Source organism: Desmodus rotundus, chromosome 7 (assembly GCF_022682495.2).
Source record: "Desmodus rotundus isolate HL8 chromosome 7, HLdesRot8A.1, whole genome shotgun sequence".
NCBI classification, from domain to species: Eukaryota; Metazoa; Chordata; class Mammalia; order Chiroptera; family Phyllostomidae; genus Desmodus; species Desmodus rotundus.
Window position 1 is genome coordinate 9,039,082 of NC_071393.1, and position 26,137 is coordinate 9,065,218.

Below are 26,137 nucleotides of genomic sequence, written 5' to 3' on the forward strand. Positions count from 1 at the left end.
GGGTGAGGGAGTGGGGCAGGGATCCTAAACTCCAGCTCACGACCCCTCCCCCCAACAACCCCAAGCTTTGTATCTCCCATTTTTGCCCTTTGCACGTGGGTGCTCCTTTTATTAGGAACACCAATGCTTTCTTGTCTATCTGGCTGATTCTTTGGTTGAATAAGGGGCTGGTTCGGGGTCCCACAGCCCCCCTGTGATCCTATTGCAGAGGCTATGATGTGGTTTGAGCATCATTCAGTTCCTGGTCTGTCTGGGAGCTCCCTGGGGGCAGAGGCCATCCCACCCAGGACCTTACCCGTGATGAACATTTGCGCCAAAGGCCCTGGAACCACACAGCCTCTTTATTGTCTTATTATCGTTCATATCACACCATGGACCCCTTTTTTATTTTCATCCCCATTAATTCTCCCACATCCCATGGCCACCCTCCAACTGGCTCACAGTACTTGTCCCTGAGACCTCACTCATTTCTCACTGTGGGCTGCCACACTCGCTTGGAGGAGCAGGCTGTGGCTGTGTGTGTGTGACTGTATTTTTGGAAACTTCTGTTCATCTATTCAACAAGTATTTAAGAAGGACCTGATATTTCAGGGGCTGGAGATACAGAGGTGAGTCAAATAGCTGAGGCCCCTGCTTTCCTGGGGATTATGCTTGAGTGGGGGAGGGGATGTAGGGAAGAGAGACAAGAAATAAACAAATAGAGGAACAAAAGAATTGTCAGCTTATGGTGAGAAGTGCCCCTGATGAAAATAAAACACAGGGATTTGACAGGAAGGGCTGTTGGGTAGTGGGAGCCACTGTGGATTAGCTTCAGAATTCCATGCTCTTCTGGTTACCTCTACTGCCCAGCCTGCTTCTTCTCAGTCCCCTGGGCTGGTGGCCCTTCCCCAGCAGGCCACCCAAAGCTGGAGGTGCTCCCGTCTCTGTCCTCGGGTGACACCCCCCTCCCCTGTCTTCCCTGGATAACCTCAGCTTCCATGGGAGCCCACAGCTTCAATCACCACTGCTATGCAGATGACTCACACACAGGCTATTTCCAGCCCCAACCTTTCATATGAGCTTGAGACCAGTATATCCAGCTCACGCAACATCGCCTCCTGGGTGGCTGGACGCTTAAAGAGGTTAAGGAATCTGGCCAAAGTACACACCAGGAGTGGGGACCCAAGTCGGAGTAGTCAAGCCACAGCCATCGCCTCGAATTATTTGATATTCTAATAAACACAAACACCTGCTGTTTGGAATGCCAAAGGCACCTCAGACGAAATATACCACTTCTCCTAATTGCTGCTATCATGATCGTTATTGCCGTCATCACCGTTGTGAGAATATCATCATTATTACTATAGCAACTAGGAGATACAAGGTATCAAGCACCTCCAGCTACAGGAGGTATTGAGCTATAACCTCTCTATATAAATAAGCTCTTTAATTCTTATCCCTACCTTGCGAGAGAGATCAACGTGATCCCCATTTTATAGATGAGGAAACTGAGGCAAACAGGAGTGAGGAAATTTGCAATACACTTCCATTTTTAAAAAGGGAGCATTCATACATGTAGTGCCTAGTAAAACAGCAAGTTACAAAACAGGGCTGCCTGATGAATCACCCTCAACAGGACGGAAGATCTATCTGTAAATGTTTGTGGGTCACAGAGCTGTGGGCTCTTCACCAAACCCACGTCGTTTTCCTCCAAGGAATACAGTGAGCTCTTTCTCAGCCTCCCTCACGGTCAAGTGTGTCCAAGGGACCGTGCCAGCCCAGGACACAGGAAAGGAATGATGCACCCCACTTCTAAGCAGGGCTCATGGAAACCTCCCATGTGCCTTCCCTTGCTCTTTACTCTTTCCCCACCTAGAAGCAGACAACTCTGAGCCTTGGGGTGACTCCAAAAGGTGGGATTGCTCTTGGATCCCTCCCCGCATGAAGAAAAGCCACCTACAATCCAGAAACACCCGTCTTAGACTATTATATGAGCCAGAAATGGACTTCTGTTGTGTTAAGCCCCCTAGTGGTTTTCGGCTGATTTGTTACAGCAGCTCCCATTACCCTGACACGTACAAACTGTGAGTTTCATATACAGCATGCCCTACACCTGAATGTCGTTGAGCGGTTCTGTGACTTTAAGCATACCAGTGTATACGACACCACTTTTACCATAGGCTAATTGATACAAACAAGAGTTCAGTTCCCAGGGCATGTCATCGACGTTATAATGAAACAGCCTTGAATGAAACAACATGATTTGAGGACCTGCTATATACTAAAGGAAACTTTCTGGAAGGATGCACAACCAAATGTGAATGTGATTCTGGCTGGAAACATTACGGGTGAATTTCACTTTCCTCTTCTTGCTGATCTGCATTTTCAGTAACAGACGAGTTATCACTTGTGTTGTTAAGACACAAAAGTTATTTTTTAAGTGATGACAGATGTCACACGGGCTAATTTGGAATCTTTTGAGAGTGGAAGCAAGTGGTGTCCAGTGGCCCAGTCTTCGCCATGCAAGTCCTCTGCCCGTCATGTGATCCTTCAGCAACAGGCTTAAGTGATGTACGTGAGATGATGCTAATAATAATAATGATAATGATGCAGTACATTTATAGCCCTTCCTTCACAAAAGTCCCGGACGCTTTACATTCCAGCACAATTAAAGGCAGCCACAGACAAAAAACCTTTTCAGCTGCACTTTATAAAGGGAAAGCAATTCAGCTTTTTGAACATAAAAGGAAGCCGATGGATGACGGGGGAACGTAATCTTCATGTGCTCAGGCCCCCCAACTCTTGTATGTTATATTTAGGACAATCACACTGGCCTGAAGGAGAAATAATCAGAAAGATCACAAGTACAGAGTTACAGAAAAAGCAAGTCGAGATCTCAAATGGGCACCGAGTTATGGTCTTCGCCGAAGGCAGGGCATACCATTTGCCTGTCTGTCAAATATAGCAGTTTGGCGCTATTATATCTGAAAGCCTGAAAAAGAGGAACTGATTGGGAGTTGGAAATAAATAATCTATTAAACGGCTCCTGATATTGACCAGACGTACAATGGTGTGCAAATGAGGCACCATGGGATTTCGTTACTACCGTGTCCCCGGGAGATGGGTGGTGGCTGGAGGTCGCAGGCATTCGGGTAAACCAGTTAACCCCACGTGAGGGTGACATTGCATTCACACTCAGGCACTGGGCAGAGGGACTGATGACACTTGCCAACTGGGAAATGTAGAAAACTCTTCCGAGAACCGCAGGGAAACCCTGTCCTTCCTTTCTTGCCTTTCCTGGGGTGCACGGCCTAAGCCCCACTATCATAACAAGGCGTGATGCTACCCCTGAATTCCCACTTCCTCCTACTCACTGAACCATCAGGCCCCTTTCCTGAGGCCACACACAGGTGGAAAGGCCACCCTGACAGCCAGGACACCCCAGAGCCCCATGTCATCTGCTGTACCCATCAGGGCTTGGCTGGGCTGATGCCATCGCTGCTCCCCACTGAATGAGCTCCGACACACGGAACCAACTTGCCAGTGTGAGAGGAGGCCACAGCCTGGCCCTTGGGATGCCTCCAGAGCAGTGTGAGCAGCTCCAGTTTAAAGTCTCTCCCTGGCTTCCCACTGCACTGGGATCCTCTCCAGGCCTTTATCTGCACTTTGGATGCCTTTCCTGCCACGCTGCCATCACCCCCTGGCTTCCTTCTGGTCCTCAAACATGTGCATCTCATTCCCACCTCAGGGCCTTTGCACCTGCTGTATCCCCGGCCTGGATGGCTTGCTCTCTGCCTCTTTGCAGGGCCATCTCCTGTGCAGCAAGGAGGGAGGGTGAGAGATGCTTTCATTCCACTATATCTTTAGTGGCTTTTGAATCCCATTCAGAGGTTTTAAAATGAGCTATTGTGCAGACTGTCGATAGCTTTGCTATCTCATAATGACCCAATTGTGAGACGATTTAGCAATCCTGCTAATTGCATTTGGGGATATAGCAGTAGGGTAACTAGTTGGTGATTACTCATTTTCCAAGCGCCCTACACATCGCATTACAAGGAAGCTAATCTTAGAAATACTTGTTAACTTCGATGATAATTACTAAGTAATTGGCTAGAACACGCCATTGTGAATTTATCCAGGATGTGCCAGGTAATTATCTGGTCTTATGTTCTCTGTAAAATAAATCCAGAGTCCAAAAATTGTTCCAGTTGGTTGGCTATCATCCGACCATCCACCTCTGCCAGCCAACTGTGCGAAGGCAAGTGATTAATCAAATTACTCAAATATTTGGTTTCAAACGGAGCATCCCGATAAGAAACCTGGATGGCCAACAAGTGGACGGTGCTAAATGGGAAAGAGGGGTGCACAGAACCCCCCAAGATAAATATACAATGACACAGTAATATGGAATAAATGCCGCTTCTTTGGAGGTTCATCTGGCTTCTTCACACAAAATATCAAAACACTTCAGAGACCAATTAGATGTCCCAAAGCTGCAGAGCCTTTATCGAAGTGCCAGGAAAAGGCTGCGCTATTTGTGAAATTTGCAGGCGGTAATGGTGCTTGGGAGGGGGCTCAGAATTTTGAACATAACAGAAAAGGGGCCACAAACACAGCTGGCTTGTAGGATGGAGAGGCACATTTTCATAATGGCCACTTATTTTTCAAGGATGGCTGCTAACTGAACCCATCTATTTCCAATTAGCCAGCCCCAGGAAAAGAGGTAGAGAGGCGTGGGTACCCCGCTTCCACTGATAACGCTGAAAAAATCGGAGGGCAGGAGGCAGGAGGCAGGAGGTACTTAGAAAGGCCAGGCAAAGGAGGAAAGACAATGGGTTTCAAATTTCTAGTTTGGGGATGTAAAAAGAGGGATCCCCAGGCCAGAAGGTGGGGAACTGACCAGGGGAAAAGTTAGGGGAGCAGACTGGGGGGAGTAGTGGGCAAAAGTCACGGGTTATAGATTGCCTGCTCATGAAGATGATACACCCTGGGTAAGAAAGGGAACTGAGGGTCTTGTGTTGATAAGATTGTATAAATGGCCACAGAGTGTCCCTTTCTCTGCATCCATGTCCTTGCAATGTGACTTGCAAATCCTCCAGAGGCAGAGTCTGTTTCTCCATGCCTTGGAGTTTGATCACATGACTTACTTTAGCCAATGGACACTAGCCAATGAAATACATAGAGATGTGAAAGGCACTTGTCCATTAGGGCTTGACCTCTCGCTACACTTGGAGCACTGAGACCACTAGGGGAATAAGCTGGCGCCAGCCTGCTGGGGGGATGAGAGGCAATGTGGAAGAGACCAAGGCACCCCAGCTGCCAGTCCACCAACCCAGAGGGCATCCAATAATGATCAGCCCCTCGTCTCACCTGTTAGCTGACCACAGACACATCCAAGAGCCCAGCTACTGAGCCTGGCTCAGTGCAGAACTATCCACAGGACAGAGAGAAACTGAAGCATTGGGGTAGTTTGTTACTCAGCAAAAGCTTACTGATACACTCACCTAATCAGAACCACTCAGCTTCTGAATACTACCTGGTTTGATTATTTGAAAACCACTTCTCTGTCCTGGGAAGAGTTGAGAACCACAATTTTTATACCAATTTAAGGAGAGTTGAAGGGCCATATCTAAATCTCCAATCCTTTGCAAACACTTGATATTTGATACATGGGTTGCAGTCAACCCATCATCTGCATAATCAATGATGACAGACAATCACACACCTTCTACCAATCACCAAGGTCTTACAAATGGACTCAAGGAGGCTTTGTATCATAAAGGAATGAATCAAAGACACACCAGCTCTTCCCCGAGCCCACAGCTCCTGCTGTGGCACCTGCCAACATGTGAGGATTATGTATTCGAGATCTCATTGCTTGAGCTGAGTATGGGAAGGAGAAACCTAACTGACCTTGGCACAACAGGTTACACCCAGAACACCACTGCCGTGGCCAGTCCTAACGTAACAAGGAGGTGGATACCAGGGTGGGGTGGAGGGATGGGGAGAAAATGCAGACAACTGTAATTGAATAACAGTAAAAAATGTTTTAAAAGGCATGCCAAAGGAATGTTCCACAACTGTTCAACTAAAACCAAAGCAATTTTTCTCAATGCCCCAGGGTACTGTGCATGGTTAGAGAGAGCAATTCCAAGGAAGTTCCTACTACCTGACATTTTCCTAACGTCAGCTCTCTACTAACTACCCCTTCTGTGTAGCTACAGACCACGGACCCTGGACATTTAAAACAACAGTGGTAAAGCCCTGCAAACGTACCCTGGTGCTTTCATGAAAGCCAGGGTTTGGCAAACTAGCATCCGTGGGCCACATCCAGCCCTTGCCTGGTTTTGCAAATAAAGTTTTATTGGCACACAGCCACATATATCCATTTACATCATGTCTGTAGCTGTGTTCACACTACAGTAGCAGAGTTAAGTAGCTGCTACAGTAACCATATGACCCTCAAAGCTGAAAATATTTATGACTAGACCCTTATCAGGAAAAGTTTTCAGACCCCTGATTTAGTCTAACCCATTCCATTTACAAATGGAAAAAGTGAGTCTCAGAGATGTGGCTTCACAAACACTTGAAGCACAGGATGATCTAGAACCAATTTTCGGAGACCCCAGGCAGTGCACTACCAAAGAATTTGAGCGTTAAGAGAATTGTCTGGAATCACAAACCTTAAAACCACAAAAACTGTGAACGATAGAGGGAGATAGGGATGCTCTATTCCCCAGGACGCTGAGTTAACCAGGATCCACATTTCTCAACTCTCCTGGGAGAAGAGCTTCGGGACGGGACCCATGGGCGAGGGGTCCAGGTGGGACTGACCTGGTGATGATGGCCAGGTGGGGTGGGCTCATGCAGGCGCCCATGAAAAGCACCACGTTCTCGTGCCGCGTCTGCCGGTAAGCCATCACCTCCCTCTTGAAGGCCTTCAGCTGGTCCTCGTTGTCCCTCTCGATGTCAATCAACCGGATGGCCACCTCCCCGTGCCAGCGGCCATGGTACACCTGCCCGAAGCGGCCCTTTCCAATGAGCTCGCCGACCTCCAGCTGCTCGAAGGGGATGTCCCACTCCTGCAGGAAGATGCTGGTCTGGCTGGCCTTCCGCGGGAAGCTCCGGGCCGAGAGGAGAGACAGGTTCATCTCCTCAAAGTCGTCCTCCGACTCCTCAGCCTCCTCGTGGCCCTCTTCATTCTGTGGCCGGAGGGGGACAGAGGTCACCGCTGTTCCTGCACTGCCCCACCTTCCCAGAGGTCCTGCAGGGGCCCATGGGGCGTGTGCAGGTCTGGACACGTCTCCGTGCATTTTCGATGGGTGTGTACACGTAGCTCTGGGTTTGCCCATGTGTGTCTCTCCATGTGTCTACAGTCACACACAGTGAAGGAGTTGAAAGGGAGGTCAAACTCATCCAACTCTTGTGCCCAGGGGAAACTGAGGCTCAGAGAGGAACACTGCTCGGGGACTGCGCATTCTGGTTTCCTGGGACTTCTGGGTTTGGGCACCTTGGAGAGCCCCCCCCCCCCGTCTGAGCAAACGAGGATGGCTGGTCCCCCGGGAGGTGTCTAGTTCTAGGTCACATAGACAGGCAGTTAGAATTAGGACTCAGGGGTCTCACCTCCTAATGTTTGATGCCCTCCTATTCTCCCATGATGTTTTGACTTGCCCATTTACGCGCATGTGATAAAGATGATGGGCTGAAATCTGGGTACATCAAGTGTCTGTATGTAACATGTGACAACCCTCAATGTGGAGTGCTTTTGTTTTCCCCAGGACATTGGAACTGATGCATCAGATGCTGGGAGAGGTTGGAGCTACTCTGCACAGGCCAGAGGCCTGGGGTTCCTGTGCAGCAGTTGGGGGATGGGGGGGCGGGGGCAGGGGATATGAGGGCAAGAGGCTGACTGAAAGGGCTTAAGACTCAGACCCAACGAGCTGGAATCTGGCCTCTGTGTGACCTTGGGCAAGTCACTTTCCGTCTCTGAGCCCTCCTTTCTTTGTCACAAAGGGCGGGGGGGGGGGGGGCCCCCCCCGCAATAAAATCTGCCCTGCGGGTACTGTGAGGTTTCCAAAGAGACAAAGGCCTGTTAAGTTCTTCGCACAGACCTGAGCCCTATATGAAACACACACTGAGATGCTGAGGAAAGGCAGGTTCCTGGGCTCCACCCAGGCCTACTGAATCTGAGTACCAGCAGGCCAGGGCCAGGAATCTGCATTTTTATCCCACACGCCCAAGAGCAAGACTCAGGCACCCTGAGGCACGACCATCTCAAGAAACGCTCAAAGTCTAGGGATCTGCCTTCCCAGCATGGGGTCTGGGAGGTGCCCTAACCCTGAAACTCTTGCTGGAATGTAGGAGCAGCAGGCGCCTGAGTCAGTGGGGATTCTCAGGGGCTTGGGGCCTGACCAGACATCCTGAGGAGGTGGCCCTTGGCTGGGAGCAGGCCTTCCTGACCCCAAAGTTGTCCTCCACAGGAGATTCAGAAAAGGACATGATCTTCGCTGGTGGGCCTGACTCTTCCTTCCAGTGCAGGCCCCACCGGGAGAGCTGAGGAGTCAGGGGTCCATGTGCTCACCCAGGACCCTGCACTTATTCCTCAAGTGGCACTGGCAGCAGGGAAAGAGCCCCAGAATGTTCTCAACACCCCGCCAAGCCCAGTGCCCCTGAGGCCCCCACCTCCTCCCCTGTATTCTTGAAAAGCAGTGGGGCACAAAGGCCCCAGGGACTTATCCGGCCCTGAGCTCATTTTTCAACTAGCAGTGCAAATTGCTTGCCAATTTCCACACAACTAGCTTTTCCGTGATGCACACCATATAATGGCCCATTAGGCTTGGTGCCGGGAGGGGTCACAGCATGGTAGTTGTCCCAGAGCTAGAACATCCACCGCTCAGGGCCCCGCATCCCCCACCTGCCCGCAGCCCTCTGCGTCACCAAAGTCATCCCTTGGCCTGGCCGAGCGCTGGGAAGCCCCAGGATAGGCTGCTTCTCCCATCTCCAGTTCTCACCTCTGAGGTTGGCTCCACTTCGATTTGAAGTAATGGATTTCCTTCCAAGCTGTAAAGAAAGAAAAATAAATGTGACCCTCAGGGGCAAAGGTGGGTCCAGGTACTGAGTTTATCCTTGTACGCGGAGCCCCACAGTGAGAAGTCCTCGCCACCAAGCCTTTATCTCAAATTTCACGTCAATGCTGGTGTCTGAAATCATCCATACCCTCGCCATAAAAAGAAAAAAATCGTGTACATGGATATTATTTTGAATAAATTTTTTCCGGCCTGCTCAGGGTTCATTTTTCATTACTGCTTCGGTTCCCACTAATCTAGTAGCTTCCTTATAAACCGGCCTAAATGCCATGGGCGGAAGAATCCTCAGAGCCCTGCGTGTCCTCTAGGAACGAATTAATCAGGTCTCTGAAGTGCACTCAGACTCGGGATCTTTGGGAGGGACCCTAGTGGTCATGGGTTTGTTTGCTCGCTCATCCATTCATTTATTCATTCGATGGCAATTACGTGCCAGGAACAGTGCTGAGCCCTTAGAAGGTTGTAGAGTTGAAACTGGACTGGCTCCTGACTTCAAGAAATATTACATCACTACTGAAGGAACTAAAGAGAGTACGTAGATATTGTGCAGAAAGGCTAAAGGTGACTAGGGCCAAGAGTTCCGTGGGAATGGAATACATGGACTGAGACGGAAATTCCCAGGACAGAAGGTTCCTGGATGGGTTTGGAGGTCCACCTTGTTCAGTTGGACCCCGCCAGGCACACTGTACCGAGACATGTGGAATGAGGAGGAGGAGGAGGAAGCGAGACTTACAGGACTGGAACTGGACTGTAGGGGTGTGTGTGTGTGTGAGAGAGAGAGAGATACGCATTCAGGAGCTCAGAGCTATAGTTGTGTTGTAAGTATGGGACAGGCTGGGTATGGCACTGGGGGTCCTCTGTGTGTGTGGGTGTGTGTGTGGGTGCGCTGAATATCTACATTGAAGGTATCGTGAGGGTATTATGGGATGGGCTCCATGCAGGAGCTGCCCTATGGGTGCGAGTGTGGTGTCATTGGCGTGTACTGAGGATAAGAGGGGAATGTTGGAATATGTGGGATGTGATGGGATATGGGGTGCCATGTGTGTTAAGGGTTTTTTTTGGGGGGGGTTAGAATAGGGGATATATGTGTGTTTATAGGGTGGGCTACAACTGGGGGGAGAAAAGAATCAATGGATACCATGCCCCCTTCCTATTTCGCCAGCTTAGCCAATTCCCACCCCACCTCCTCATTTGGGGGTCCTCCCCTGTCCTGACCCTCAGACCCCAGGAAGCTGCTGGCCCGGGCGACAGAGTCAATCCACTTGCTGGAAGGGCTCGTGGTGAGAGGGGGCCTGAAAGGCCATAAGACCAAGAAGGGTCGGTCACGGAGTGGCATTTGCCGTCATATTAACCAGTTATTTATAGTTCAGGCCGGGAAGGCAGAATGAAACTGCACGTGACAGCTGATGTGCTGGGAACTTGACACCCTGGGGGAGGCTGGGATGGAACAATGCAGCTGGAGTCCCTCCTCGCACCCTGGGAAACAGGGCCTCTCTGCTGACATCAAGGCGTGATTACAGCAGCCGGGGCTATTCAATTATTCCCCTTCTGTGCGGAGTTAGTTCCCATCACTCCGCGCACATCGAAGCAGATCGCAGGCGGTTATTAACTCTGTTTTCTCGCTGGCGCTTGCTGACTGTCAGTTAATAACCTAGAGTTTGTCTTGCACAAAACTGCGGAATTGGTTTGTGCACAGCAGAGAAACGATCCGGGGCTACACGTCAGCACAATATCCCCTGGCTCAGGGCTGCTCCCTGGAGCCCAGAGATGTACCCTTTGGGACTTTAACAAAGTCCGTAATGGGGGTCAGAAAGGATGGGGCAGCTGGCAGAGTTGGAAGAAAAAGCAAGGAGGCAAAAACGTGAGTTGGGAAACCAGCCAAACAGAAGCCAGGTCCCTAGCAAGCCCTAAACTTTGGTCACGACCAAAGAAGTTAAGGAAGGTGACTTCACTCTGGCTGGCTGCACAAGCCATAGACCACCTGGAAAGAGAGTCTGTATCCTCAGGATGCTAAAGAGGCCACACACACAGTGAAACATGGGAGGCGTAAGGTCTGGCAATCAGGAAGTGGTTAAAGGAATTATTCCACAGCGATACAATACGGGCCTGGCAGAAGTGCGGCTTGCTTGACTGAGAGTGGTTGGTCGGGCGCGTGAATGTTCCGCACGAGACGGACAGGGATTTGAACAAGTCACCTAAAACGTCAGAGGGTGTGCTTGAGTGTGATACTGTTATATTACAGAATGACGTGCTTATGATTTTGTAATAAAAGATTTTGTCCTAAAAAGGGGCGTTATTTGCACTGGACCCTGTATGTACGGCCATTAAAAACAATGTCTATGAAGAGTCTGAAATAATATGAAAATTGCGACGTTATCGCATTGACAGGTGAACACGTGGGGTAGAAAGTGTCTATATCGTGGGTTGCAAGTATATAAACTATGAGTAGGACGAGCTCACATCTAAGAGTGGTGTGATTGTATGTGATTCTTCTCCTTTTTTTTTTATAGAACAGTCCAAATTTTCCAAAATCATCTTAAATTATTTATACAATGGTGTACACCAGAGATCAGCAAACTTGTTCTGCAAGGGCCAGACAGTAAACATTCTGGGCTTTGCAGGGCACACGGTCCCTGTCACAACCACTCGACTCTGCTGCTGGAGCCTGAAAGCTGCCTTAGACAGTATGTTATAAACAAATGAGCGGGCTGTGTTCCAATAAAACTTTATTTATAAAAGCATGTGGCCAGTTGGATTGGTCCCATAGGCTGTAATTTGCTGATCCCTGATGTAAAACTAAAGTATACTTTTTAAAAGGGGGACAATGACATAGAATAACTCTCCTTCTAGTAAGCCCTAGTTATTGCCTGCAAGCTGTCTTCCTGATCATAGGAGGGTCTGGGGGTCCTAAGGAAGTGGTCCAGCCCCTGGAAATCACACATGACAGGCAGGGCCAGGGACATAAGGCGGAGCTGACTTGTACACAGGGCAGGAGTTGCCTCTCTCAGCCTGGGCTGTCACACCCTCCCTCTCTATGTCTGACTCATTCCCATGTCTCTCTGTCCCCCTGCCCTCCACTACACCAATTCCAGGAAGAAGAAGAAACAGGGATGCTGAGCAGACTGAAGGGTGGGGGCGGAGGCAGGCGACCTGTGTTCCACTTACATTGGATTAGAGGTCACTGGATGCAGGATGACCTGGGGCGCCCGGGGCGGCGTCTCCAGCACTGGCACCACATCTGGCGGTCAGAGATGATGAGACAGTCAGAAACCAGACGCAGAGTCCACAGCCACCCCGAGCCTGACTCCTGGGAGATGCTGGCAGCCAGTGACTTCTCACCAGATCATAGGTCCCTGGAGCTGCCCAGTCCCCTCCCTTCCTCGACTGCTTGGAATTTACCTGCTCAGATTCACCAGCAGTTGACCAAATCCCCTATTGTCACCAAGGGGGCTGCTCCAACTCCCGAGCCCCTGGTCATCTCAGAACCCTCCTCGCTCTTGATTCCCTTTGGAATGATGAGGCCCCCTGGTTTCACATCTCCCAGTGGCCAACTCAAGTCCCTCTGACCATCACCCCTGCCATGTGGCTCTGGGCCGCTCCTACCCGTGCCCATCTTTCCACCATAGACCCCCTCTTGGACCACCTCACTGGGGCCATTGTGCCCTTGGGACCCCCTACACTCCTTTTCCATCTCCCCGTCCAGCCATTATCCTGGGGTCTGGTCATTCCACCACCACCCTCTCTGCGCTTGTCCACCCCAGCATGCACCTCCGTCCATCCCACTCGGAAGGGCTGGGCTCACAGGACACTCACCTGGGAAGATGAACTGCTGCTTGTATTTGTAGTAGTGGGGTGCTAGCAAAAGAAAGAAAACACCCAAGTGAGTGTCACCCTGGAGCTCTCCCTTCGGGTACCCCCACAGCCAGGTTCTCCGCCCACCCTCGAGGGTCTCCAGACTTCTGCCGACACCCCGAATTCTGAGGGACGGAGAACATGTGTGAAAAACCAGAGCTCTGAACACCCAGGCCAGCACTCTCGTTTGATGCTTGCTGAACACGGAGCCCCCCAACTCGGAGCGCCATCCTGAGCACAGACCCCCTCTCGGTAGGTGCCCAAGAACGCACCCAGAGAGCAGGCTGTTGAACCACAACCTAAAGCAGCCATTTCTCCCCCGTTGGCACAGTGAGGACAGTGGCTTAAAAAAACAAACAAACTAATAAGAGTTTCCTGTGTTTTCCCAATTCTCTGCATTGAACATTGTATTAGTTTGCTTGTTGCTGCTGAAACAAATTGCCACGAACTTGGTGGCTTAAAACAGCATGAATGTATCGTCTCACAGTTCTGGAGGTCAGAAGTCTGAAATGAGTCTTCAGGGGCTGAAGTCACAGGCTGGGGCTGGGCTGGCTCCTCCCGGGGTTCCTTGCCTCCTTGGGATGCTGGAGCTGCCTGCATTTCTCGGCTCACCGCCCCCTATGCCAATCTCTGCTTCCATCCAACCCAATGTTGCCCCCCACTGTCCTTGACCTTCCTGCCTCCCTCATCTAAGGATCCTCGTGATTACACTTACAGCCCACCCCACTCCCAAATAATCCAGGATAATCTTTCCACTTCAAGATCCCCAACACAGAAACAGCAGCGACGTTCCCTTCACCATGGAAAGTAACATGTTCCCAGATCTCGGAGTTAGAATGTGCTCATCTCTGGGGGGCCACTGTTCTGCCCACCACAAGTATGAGTGAGTTTCCACATCTAGGGAAAAACTTGTGTAAAAGAAGTTTCTGCACGCCACTGCTGATTCTCTACAGTCTATTTTACTTCCAGTCCACCCCTCAGAGGCCAGTTCTTCCAGACAATTCCCAGGTTTCTGATGTTACCACTTACGCCAGTGTGGGGGCGGGGCCTGGAGCAGGGGTGCCCCAGGGGTGTTGGGGCAATGGACAGGTCACGCAGAGCTTTATGGCCCCAAGTGAAGGCAGCGGGCAAGGATGGGCTCATGTGTGAGTCTCAGTTGGTGAAGATGTGGCCAAAAGCAATGTGTTACTCTTTCAGGGACTAGTAGCAGCTGGGAGCTGGCTCACCAAGGACGAGCACAGTGGTTCCGAGCCTGGGGTCGGGAAGCTGACCCTGCAGGGCTGAATCCTTGCTCTTCTGCCAGCTGTCCGTGAAAGTTTGGGCAACACTCTCACGTGTGGACCAGGGGGATAACGAGTCTCCCCCATAGGGCTGCGCTCACCCTCACATGAGGTAAGAGCGCATAGTAGGTGTTGAGTAAGTACTGGCTGCTATGGATAAGCCAAAATCTTTCTAAGCAGTTTTAACTAACAGACGAGAAGGATCTTTAATTAAGAGACAATCCGTTTCATGAGCTGGCCCTGAAGTTGGAATTCAGTTACAAACTCCCCCAGGGTGGAGAGCAGGTCCTGGCACCTCGGGATCCCAAGCACCTCATGTTTATTGAACTAATTCACTTTCCTATAGTGCAGCAATTCCCAAAATTCCAGAGAGCTGGGATCCAAGTGGATGCCTTTCTGGTTCTGGAACACAAGGTGCGCAGGAAGGGAAGCCACTCGTGCAAGGGCCCAGAGCAGAGCTGTGAGAGAAAACTGACTTCCGTGATTTCCGGGACCTTCCTTCTATTAGGTAACCTAGCTGGCCTTTGTTTATTTGGGGGTTTTGTTGTTATTGTTGTTGTTCTTAATTGCACACAGGCCCTTTGTTGTCAACAAGGGGCTAAAATTAAACAAAGAAAACTACCCGAGGTTCTCCAGAGGCTTAGCTGATCTCTTCCCTCCCCAGCTGAACTGGGGAGTTCAGTGTCTGCAAAACAGGTTAGCTGGCAGTTACAGTCCTTTACGGAGGAAGACTGGACAATGGAAGCAGGCCCTGCTCTGAGAAGGGACAGCTGTCAGGCGATGGGACACCCAGCACATGCCTGCACGCACGGAGTCAGTTCTGCGTGCCCGAGAACAGCTGTGCCTGACAGGGAGGGAGTGGCCAGAAGAGGAGGAAAGGCCTCACTGTGGGCCCTGCTCTTGCTGATAAGGGACACCAGCAAGAGAAGCAGCTCCAAGAGGCAGCTGATGAACTTGAGTGGCTCCGGGGTCTCTGGCATCAAGAGGACATGAGGACTCAGAGGCTGCAGATGACCAGACGTCAGAGACCAGGAGGCCACTTTGAAGGCACTTCCACTCTGGGGTCCCCACTACTCCCCTGCCCAAGGTCTTTTCAGAGAGCAGCCTCAGTGGTCTCCTGAAAGGAAGGATCTAGAAGGAAGAAAGATCAAGCCACCCCCTGCCTCAACCACTCAATGGCCTCCCACTGTGCCTTCAACAAAATCAAAATTCCCACCACACCCTATAAGGCCCTGCCAGGCCTCACCCCCGCAGCTCTCTGTCGCTTGGTGCCATTTTCCCTCGTTTGTGGCACTCAAGCCACTGGGACAATTTTTCAGCTCTTCCCTGCAGCAGGGCCTTTGCTCATGCTCCCCTCGCTCTGCCCAGACAACTCTCCCCCATCTTCAGAACTCAGCGGCCTCCGACACTTCTGCTTAAACTTGTTTTCTTCTTGAATTTGCTCACAGTGCTCACCGTTCTTCCCCTGCTTTTTCGTGTGTATGTTTGCTTGGCTAACACCTGTCTCTGCCACGAAGCTACAAACTCCATAGAGACTGCGATCAGCGAGATAATGCCCCACCCCCACGTCCTAAAGCCTGGGAACTGCGACTACGACACCTCACGTGGCAAAAGGGACTTGGCAGAGGTGACTAAGTTGAGGGTCTTGAGGTGCTGGGTTCTCTGGGTGTGTCCTAAACGCAGTCCCAAGGGTCCTTGGGAGAGGGAGGCGGGAGGATGAGAGTCAGAAAAGGAGATGTGGTAGTAGATGATGTGACAAAGGCTGGAGCAATGTGAGTCCACCAGCCAAGGAATGCTGGCAGCCACAGGAAGCTGCCAGGCAAGGAAATGGAGTCTTGACCTAGACCCTCCAGAGGAAACCAGCCTTGCCCACACCGTATTTTCAGCCCCGTGAGATACATTTTGGACGTGTGACCTCTCTAACTATGAGATAACAGATCTGTGCCATTTCAGGCCACTAAGCTGCTGTCACAGCAGCAACAGGGACTCACACAGGGCATGTGCTCCGCGTGCACACCCCGTACACAGCACCTCGTGCAGTATCCTACGCGGGAGGTGCACAGTAACTGTGTCGAGGAAATAAATGGATGAGTACAGTCAGAGGGCCGGGAGACAACTTCAAGAGGAAAAAGCTGCAGCCCTGGGCAGCGAATGAACTTGCGTGGGAATTTGTGAGCTAGAAGAATCCTCGGGGTCCAGTGGTGAGAAAGCTGAAATCAGAGGCCACACAGCAGGGACATGGCAGAGGGTTGAACCCACAGCCCCAGCTCACTCCACCCGGACATCTGGGGTAAGACCCAGAGAGCAGCCCTGCTCGGGCGTGTGGGCCCTGAGCTCCCGGGCACGGGCTCCCCCTGCCCGTTTCAGCAGCTTGAGCCCCTGAGACAACTGCCGGCCCCAGAGTAGACGGCTCGCCTGTGCCTCAGACTTGGGTGTAGACCCTGGCTTGCTGCTCACCAACAGACAGTCTCTTCACTTCTCTGAGTCTCAGTTTTCTCATCTGTTAAATGGAGCTGGTTAGGCTTACCTCGTGGCTACTCTAAAGATCAAATAAGGTGGCAACTGCCCTGCATGTAAGACTCAATCCACATGCCTTCAACCCTTGACTTCAAGCATGGCCAGGCCCTGGAATGATGCTGGCACGAACCCAACAAACCCTCGATCCCCCCAAGCATGGCAGGTACCTGGCAGGTTGAAGTTCTTCTGCTGCCTTGTGCACTGCGGGGAAGGGTGGAGGGGAGAAGGCGGTGTGGCGCTGGGAGGGAGGGGCGGCGCTGGCGAGGAGGGTGTGGAGGACGTCGTGGACGAGGGATTGCTGCTCGAGTCTGGCTGGTAGGGGACAGGGATGTGGTCCTGCAGGAAAAATCAAACAGGGCAGGAGATACAGCAATGAGAGGGAGCTGAGCAGGAAGAGACCTCACCCCTGCATCCTCAGTCCCTGGATGCCCACGTCCCGCCCACTTCGTCATCCCCACCAGGCTGCACCTAGCTCTGGAAGGAACAGTTTCTGGAGTCAAATTCCTGTCCACTGTCTGGACCCAGAGTGAAAGGTTACCACATAATGAAAGCCACGTAGGTGACAGCCACGCTCCTTGTGCCTCTTTGATTTTGGAGAGTGCCACACAGAGGTGCCCAGGGTGCTCTTCCCATCCTAACACCTCTCCTCCTGAGTGTTTATTAACAAATCAGCAGCCTGACAGCTCAAGAGCGAACGTGGGAGAAGCCTTCAGTGTCCTCGCTCGCATCGCAGCTGGAACCGACGCTGCCTCCCCGGGCCCGGACCCTGCTCTAAAGCAAAGATGAAGGAACCGTCCGCGTGTGCTCCCTCGGAAGGGCCCTGGTGGGGTGCAGTCAGGAGCTGTGTAGGGGTTAAACAGCGCTCCCCCAAGACAGTGTGCACCTGGAACCACAGGATGTGACCTTATTATTATTACTTTTTAAAAAAGGTCTCTGCAGGAGCCATGAATGTAAAGATCTTAAGATGAGGTCATCTTAGGGTAGGGTGGGTCCTAAATCCAATGTCAAGTGTCCTTATAAGAAACGAAAAAGGAGAGACACACACAGGGAGAAAGGCCATGTGAACATGGAGGTAGAGGGGGACCAACGCTTCTACAAGCCAAGGACTGGCAGAGCCACCAGCAGTGAGGGGAGAGGCACAGAACGGATTCTCCCTCAAGGTCTCCAGAAGGAACAGGCCCTGCCAACACCTAGATGCCAGGCTTCTGGCCTTCAGAACCGTGGAGAATGAATGTCTGTTCTTTCAGCTCCCCGGTTTGTGGTCATTTGTTATGGCAGCTCCAGGGGACAAATATAAGCAGGATCTGGACTAGCTGTGTGCCAGGCACAGTGTGGTCCTTCAATAAATGTGTGCTAGACAAAGGAAAAAAAAGAAAGAACCAAGTGAAAGGAGGAGAGCTGGAGGGGTGGGGAGGAGAGAGAAAGGGAGAAAGAAGGTCCAGCTCCTCGCACTAGACTATGTCTTACTCTCTTGGAATCTGCAGAAATTAGCACAGAAACAAAAACTAAGAGGTGGCTAATGTTGAATGAATGAATGAATGAATGAATGAATGAATGGATAGGGAAGGAAGGGAAAGACAGATGAAGGGAAGTAGAGAAGGAGGAACTGTCTTTACGGAGAAGGCATAAGCTCCACCTCCTGGAGGGTAGGAATCACATCATTGTCATCTGTGCAGCTCTGTGCTGATGTGAACACACGGAATCATCAGGAGAGTGAGCTGCAGACGGTGCCCACTTTCCCTGGCAGAGTCACTGCGACAGGAGGGAAAACTCCTTCTTCGGGTCAGACGCAGACCCGAGTCCCAGAGGGCTGTGACCCTCGGAGGGAAACTTAGAGCACCACGCCCTGCAGAGGGGGCAGTGGCACAGGGCCACTTTCTGAGTGCAGCTAAGATGTGGGCACATCCCTCAGGGAGGATCCAGTCAAGCCCTTCATCCTGCCCATGGGGACACCGAGGCTGAGAGAGGGGGAGTGACTTGTTGGAGTCATACGGAGAGTTAGTGGCCCAGGCCCCAACCTTTAGCCCAGAAACAGAAGCGCAAGGTTGTGCCAACTAACAAGAAACTCACATTTGACTCTAGGACTCACACAGAAACATGTTCGTTGCCCCCGCCCCTTCACCCACGTGTGCAATGATTTAGACATGCTGCCAATACTAACGGCCTCTCCAGGGACTCTCCCTGGGGAAACTGTCCCCACCCTCCAACCCGACAGGCTTTGGTGAATGGACAGGCCTAAACAGCCGTACTGGTTTTGTGACTGCCGTGGCCTACTCCTAACACAGGACCACAGGACATAATGGTGGCTGGCCTCTGACCTCTGGCCTGCAATGAAAATAGGAGCTGGGCCAATAAGAACAGTGGAAAGCATTTAGGAACAAAGGCGAAGAGGAGATGAAGTTCAAAGGGAAGAGAGGAGCCCCAACAGGCCAGAAACCAAATAAGCTGATGAGGAGCAGGAACAAAACTGCGGCAGAAGAGAGACAAGAGCAAAGAGGAGAGCGGAGGTCAAGGAAGCCGGTCATCGATGAAGACCAGAGCAGCCCCCGAAACAGCAGCTGAGTCTCAGTCCGAATGAGGGCCAGAGCAGTGGTTCACGGTCTGGCTGCAGGTCTTAGGGGCTGGCCGGACGCAAGACTGTCCTCTGTGTCTAGTCGCATGTAATCCAGATCCTGAAACGTGATCTCCCTTTCTCTTATTGGCTCCATGGCTCCTGACAACAGAAAACTTGTTTTGCTGAGCTAGCCTACGTGGGTCTCTGGTGCTCCCAACCAACAGAAAAGAGCAAGCCAGCATGCAGCCACTTCAAGCCCGTTGCAGCAGGCAGATCCGCAGCCTCGGGCACCACTGCAGACGGAGTTTTTGACACCTGATGTGGAAGCACAAGTGGTGTAAGCTGGTCTCCCAAGGAACTGGCAGATGCTGCTGCTGTGGCGGCTGCTTTTCCATCCTGCCTCACCTCTCCCTCCTCCTCCATCTCCTTCTGCATGTCCTTCATCCTCCTTCATCCTCCTCCCCTCCGTCCTCCTCCAACCTCCATCTCCTCTATGTCCTCCTCCCCCTCCTCCTCCATATTCTCCATCTCCTCCCCCATTTCCTCCCACTCCATCCCCCTTCTCCATCTCCTCTTCCTCCCTTTCCTCCTCCATCTCCTGTATCTCCTCTTCTACCTCCTCCTCTACTTCTTCCCCTCCACCTCTTCCTCCTCCAGCTTCCTCCTCCTCTTCTTCCTTCCTTATTCCCTTTCCTCCTCCTTCCTCTTCTTTCTTCCTCCTATTATTTGCCCTTCTGCTCCACTTCACCTCCACCTCCCTCTTCCCCTTTCTCTTCCTCTTCTTCTTCTTCCTCCATCCTCTTTCTTCTTCCTAATCCTCCTCCTGTTCCTCTTCCTCATTCTCGGTCATCTACATCACCAAGCTGTTTCCACGCCCTGAGTATCCAGCATTGGACTGATTTCTTTACACACATGGCTGTGTCCAGCCCTGTCCACAATCCCATAATAGTATCTCCTATGATACTTCTCATTTTACAGAGGGGAAAAACCAAGGCAGGGCAGTCTTGCTCTGATCACAGAGTAAGTGAAGGAACAGAGTTTCAAGCCTTTGACCCCAAAAGGCACACTCTGACCATTATGCTGGGTGACAAAGCTGGACTTCTGTGAACCCGGACTGACTAAGCTAGACAGAAGAGGAAACAGACAGCAATGAAGAGGAAATCTTCAGGCCAATTGTCTCGGAAATCTATTGCACTAACCACATCACTGCCTGACAAAAAGCATCTGTGTGAGACCAGTGAGAAGAGAAAGAAAGGGAAAACAACCCGGCCCCATGACAGATCCTGTGCACCTTCATGTCAAAGCCACTTTCCAAATAGAGGTTAATTTATTTCTCCTATCAAACTCTCCTGCCGGCAGACAAGCAGGACAATGTCACAGTCATTGATCTCTCTGACCTGTGTTCCTGTCCCATCTGACACCAAGAGGCTCGCTGTGCCTATAAAGCTAGAGAGTGAGGTTTTGCGATGGCTCTGAGCTCCTCATCCCAAGACATCACGAAGGAAAGGATGGGCTAGAGTCATGCACAATTACTTCCAAGGAGCCTCACCATGCAAGCCCCCTCATCCCTTCCCAAGATGGAGTCCCCTCTCCTAGACACCTACATCTTTTGCAAATAACAAAGGAAAAATGGACCCTGCCTGAAATTTAGATTGGAAGCCCCAACATTTAAGCTGATGATAACAGATAGAATTTCCTGGACACTTACCATGTGCTAAGGAACTGCACTACGTTCTTTTAATGTTGATTATTTCATTCACCCCCACAACAACTCTCTGCAGTTGGTGCTTTTATTATCCACCATAGGCATTTTAAAACATGGCACAAATCCCTTGGACTCCCCCCTTGAACCTGAGTAAGCTATGACTGCTTCTATCAGTAGGTGCAGCAGAACTGTTGCCATCAGCCTTTGGCTAGTGCAAGCCAAGACAATCAATGCACGGATTTATAATGCCAGGCTGTAAAAGCCCATGCAGCTTCCACCTTGTTTGCTGAAACAGTCACTCTTCAAACTGTAAGCTGCCAAGTAAGAAGCCCAACTATGCTGAGGCAGCCATATTGTGCGGAAGTCCAAGCCACAAAGCAAGTTCACATGTAGGTGCTCCTGCTGAGTTACTACAAAGCCCAGGCTTTGACTCATTCCAGCCCAGGCACCAGACTTGGGAGTGAAGGAGCCTCTAGATCATGGACTGGCAAACTTTTCCTTGAAATGACCAGATAGTAAATATATTAGGCTTTGTGAGCCGTTTGGTCTCTGCTGGAACTACTCAATTCTGCCTTTGCAGCATGAAAACAACCATAGACGATAAGAGTGTGGCTTGTTCCAGTTCAACTTTATTCACAAAAACAGGTCAGGTGGTAAACTGGATTTGGCCTGTAAGCCATAGTGGCCAATCCCTGTTCTAGATAATTCCAGCTCCCCACTGTGAGTTTTCCCAGTTGAGTCCCTGGACATTATGAAGCAGAGACAGACAATCTCCACTGTACTGCTTCTTCATCCCTGCCCCACAGACTCTCCCAGCATAATTAAAGGGCTGCGGTCGTGCACCACTACGTTTGAGGTGGTTCGTTTGTGCAGCAGTGCATAACTGGAACATACCCATTTTACATACAGGAAAACTGAGACCCCGAGAGATTCAGTTACTGGCCCACAGTCTCACAGCTGGGGAGTGGAGGGAGCCAAGGCTGGCTGCTAGGTTTGCCTGATTTTAGAGGCCAAGCTCTCAGCTGCTAAGGGGAGGCCTGGGGATCCAGATGGTGAATGACTGAGATCTAGGAGTAGAAACGGCAGGTGGCAGCATGAGGGCGAGAGAACGTGTGGGCTTTGATGGGGAGGCCTGGAAAGAGAGGTCAGAGACAGAGGAGGGATCGAATTGTGCACTGCCTGGCAGGCTGCAGTAAGGAGCTTGCTTTGCTTTCTAAATGCACTAGAAAGCCACTGGATGGTTTTAAAGCAGAGGTGACATGATTTGAATGATATTCATTAAGAATCATTCTGGCTGATGTGTGGAGAATAGACCAGGGAGGGGGCCATGACCTCTCCAGCCTTATGCAGAGAAGTGAGGCCGTGCCTCACCCGTGAGAAGTCACGATGCTCACCTGGGTCCTGAGCACGGGTTGGTGACCTGCCATGCATCTGGGGTGACTCATACTTTATTCATCTTCAATACCATGCAAGAAGGCATTATGAGGCATGAGAAGTCACCTGTTGGCATGTACAACTTTTATCTCCTACTGTGGGGCTGGAAGCATCCCTGGGGTAGCTTTGGTGCAGTCGGACCAACAGCCCAAACAAAGGATGTAGAAATCACACTGGAAGTGTCCAGGCCACATTGGAAAGAAGAAGCATGGAGAGGCCCATGTCTGGGAATCAGCTGGATGTCAAACCAAGTGGCTACGGCTCAGAGCTCAGAGCCCCCACACATGCCGGTCCACCCAGTCTCCAGCAGGAGCTCAGAAATAGATCCCTGTTCCTCAGTGGTTTGATTCAACAGATGTGTCAGAAAGCCCAGAACCATCTGCAAAACCAATCCCGGCAGATGGCAAAACATCTCAGAGCAAGAGTGCAGGGTCTGGACCAAGAAGAAACCTGTCTCAGGCTCTCCTGCTATCCCTCCTCAACACACTCATTCATCCTCATTTCCATGTGCCTGCTCCCTAAATTAGACAGGTCCCTGGCACAACTTGCCTGCCACTGATGGCTAGATGCCTCCCAAGCTTGACTCAACACCAACCACAAAGAATGAGGAGAGCCCAGGTAGGCTGGGAGGGGAGGGCGATGCTCCCGGATCAGTCCACCAAGTCCTGCTCCAGAATCGGCCTCTCTCCCGCAGTGGCAGCCCCAGCATGGCCCCAGCAGAACCCAGCCTCACCTTGTTGATTTTGTTGGTTTTGGGAAGTGTCTGACTGATGTGCAGGTCCGAATACCGCGGCGGCTTTCGCAGAGGGTTGTTGATGTCACATGGGACCGACTCTGTCCGGACTAACCTTGCTGGGTCCGTAGGGGTAAAAACAGCAATTTGGGAATTTAAGTATCACTTGGGTTTTATACTGTTATTCCAGGACAACAGAGTCCAGACCCCACCTCGAAGGCCAACCCCCACCTGAAGGCTGGAAGGAAATTCATTAAAAATGACAGTTGTCATGTCACAGTAGTGACACTGGGAGTTCTCCAGGGTGGCTGTTGTTCTTTTGTACTGTCAGTATATGACTTGACCGTGACAAATTTAATAATAAAACTGAAGCTATCAGTTTGTTTTTAATACCGTAATTGTTCCAAGTAGGTGCTCACTCCAGAGTGGAACCTCCTCTGAAACACTAGTGTTCCCAATTTCCCTGGTCCATACCCAGGGGACGGGCTCACTGTGGCTGCCTGTCCCTGCCCCATCTAACCTTCCTGGTGGGATCATCTTTCATTACTTGTGGGATTTCTCAGGTTTGAGCTGCCTGTCGCACCTCAGAACACATTTGTCCTCATCAAGGCCACTGTGGGTCCCTGCAGCAAAGGCTCAACATCCCTGGCCATCCTTTCTGCATCATCCTCAAGCCACACAAAGATCTGGGCACACACCTAATGCTAAATAAATACCTACCGATCCAAGCCACGTCACCCAAGCCCTCTCCCTGGTTCCCCTCCGTTATTTCTCCTACTTACAGGAACCATGGGGAGGGACAAAACTGAGAAACTCAAATTCAATTTTCATGGCTGGTAGTGTTTCTTATCAGTGTTTGTTTTGTGTGTGCGCGTGTGTGTGTTTGCAGGGGAGGATGGGGGTGTTAGTGGAAAAGTTGAAGCTTTGGACTGACCCAGGGATTTAATTTCTCTGCTTAGCCAGAGCTGCCATCACCATAGAAACAGACTGTGTTTCCAACTTCCTGCTAACGATGGGGTGGGGACAGCCAAAATCTGGCGGACTTCTGGAAAGTTCCATTTGCTGCGCACATACAAAGGGGGCATGGCTGCAAAGGTGGGTGGGACGGAGCCCTTCATCAGATGTCAGCCTCTGATAGTGAGTCGCCCTCCAGCCGGCTGGTACAGTCTCCACGTGGGAGGCGAGCGCCAGTCGCACCCACAACAGACAGGAATTTGGAGGGAGGTGATTTCCCCAACAAAGCTGAACTGGGACAGCAGTTCAAGAACAAGAGCATTCGGGTTTAAAACAGCCTCCCTGAATGTGTACAGTTGTTCAAGGAAGAGGCAATTCTTAAGTGAGGATGCGAGGTGGGGCAGAGCAGGAGGGAAGAGATGGTTTTCCCTTCACTCGCAATTTCCTCTCCTCGCAGAGCTAAGCAAAGCAAAGATCATCGAAAACCAACGGCCCGTTGGCTTTGGGACACACCTCAGCACTTTCGGCAGCCATTTGCCTCCTTCTTTAGCTTTCCCTTGGGTTCATTCTAGAACAGGGCAGATTCCCCTGCGTAGGCACTGACCAAGGCCGGGGGACTGGGAGGGGGGTAGGGAGAGGCGAAGGAGTAACTCAGGTCTCTGATTAGCAAATTGCTACACCCCAAGTTGGAGACTTAGCTTCATCCAACCTATAAATGTGGTGGGGGGAGGGCGGCAGAGAGGAGGCCAGCAAGAATTTTTAAACTTTTCACAAGTTGCTAACATTTTAAAATAAGCATATGGCACATAAAACCAGTCTGGCTTTTCTCTGAAACACGAGAAATCTTGCAGCGTAGGGTCCCACAGTTGCTGGCGTGGCTATCCTGCCTAGCCGGTGCTGGGGCTCTCTCTCCACTTCACTTGGCCCCCATCTGGCCAGCTTCTCTTATTTAGGGTCCTTGCTGGGCCCTGGAAGGCATCTGAGTCGGCAACTCCTACTCTAGAGCAGCCCTTCTCAACCTCAACATGCACAGGAATCAGCTGCGGACCCTGATGAAATGCAGATTCTGATTTGGTAGGTCAGGGATGGGGCACCAAGCTCCCCGGTGATTCCGGTGTCACTGGTCCTTCTAATAGTGAGGGGTGGCCCAGCGATGTCCAGTAGAACTTTCTGAGGTGATTACAGTGTTCGTTACCTGAACTATGAAATATAGTAGCCACAGGTGGCTACCAGAGCCCTTGAAATGTGGCTGGTGTGGCCGAGTAATTCAATTTCTATTTTTATTTCAGTTTAATCTAAATTTAAATAGATGTGGCCAGTAGCTAGTGTACTGAACAGCAGAGACCTAGAGAGTCCCCAGTGGGTACACCGCAGTGTGGATTAAGGAGTCTGGGGTAACAATCCACAGGACAAGAATCAGGGACAACTGTTTTGAAAGCTGGCACACAAGACTTCTCAAGGGGGTACCAAGCCTTTGGCAGGCACAGAAAAGTCTTTCTTTGTAGTCTTTCCTTCCATCTAAACTGGTCTTGCTTTAGTGTAGTAGGCAGTTGGTAGTGGCTCTCCCAAAAGGTAGCTGTTACCTCCCAGCCTGGACAGTGTGGCCCAGACACTCCCAGGGCCCAGTGGACAAAACACAGATGGCCCGAACCAACAGGTCCAAGCCAGACCTCTCCCCATGCCAACTTCTGCAGGGTCAGCTGGCTGAGTGTGAAGAGCACGCACTGGACAGACACTCGGCTGCACTCTCTCTAGTGGGAAGGAAAAGCAATGGGATTGAGGGAGAGAGAGGAGAGTGGAAACTGGGAGAGGAGACACAAAAAGAGAGAAAAAGATTTAGGGAGGAGGAAATGAATCTGGGAGTTGAAGTATCAGAGAGACAAGTTACAGGGGCAAGAAATAGGGAGAGCAGAGGTGAGGGGTGGACTGAGGAGACAGATATCAAGAAGGGTGTCAGAGGGAAAGAAATGAGACGGACAAGCAGCAGGGGATTAGAAGGTATCCAGAGTCAGCCTGGGTGGGACAGTTAGCTCAGATGGCCCCCAC

At 51.1% G+C, this 26,137-nt stretch overlaps 1 protein-coding gene across 3 annotated transcripts in view; it reads right to left on the bottom strand.

Moving 5' to 3' along the window:
* Positions 1-26,137, bottom strand: part of KSR2 (kinase suppressor of ras 2) — a 274,031-nt gene that overhangs the window by 33,636 nt on the left and 214,258 nt on the right. For 2 of the 3 annotated variants that reach the window (XM_045200494.3, XM_045200495.3), the window contains exons 9-14: positions 23,138-23,262; positions 16,879-17,047; positions 12,876-12,917; positions 12,228-12,300; positions 8,991-9,039; positions 6,814-7,181 (exon numbers count right to left, since the gene is read on the bottom strand). In XM_045200494.3, coding sequence (XP_045056429.1) covers positions 6,814-7,181; positions 8,991-9,039; positions 12,228-12,300; positions 12,876-12,917; positions 16,879-17,047; positions 23,138-23,262 — 826 coding nt within the window. The remainder of the gene's footprint in view (positions 1-6,813; positions 7,182-8,990; positions 9,040-12,227; positions 12,301-12,875; positions 12,918-16,878; positions 17,048-23,137; positions 23,263-26,137) is intronic. The other variant, XM_045200496.3, reaches the window with a different exon arrangement.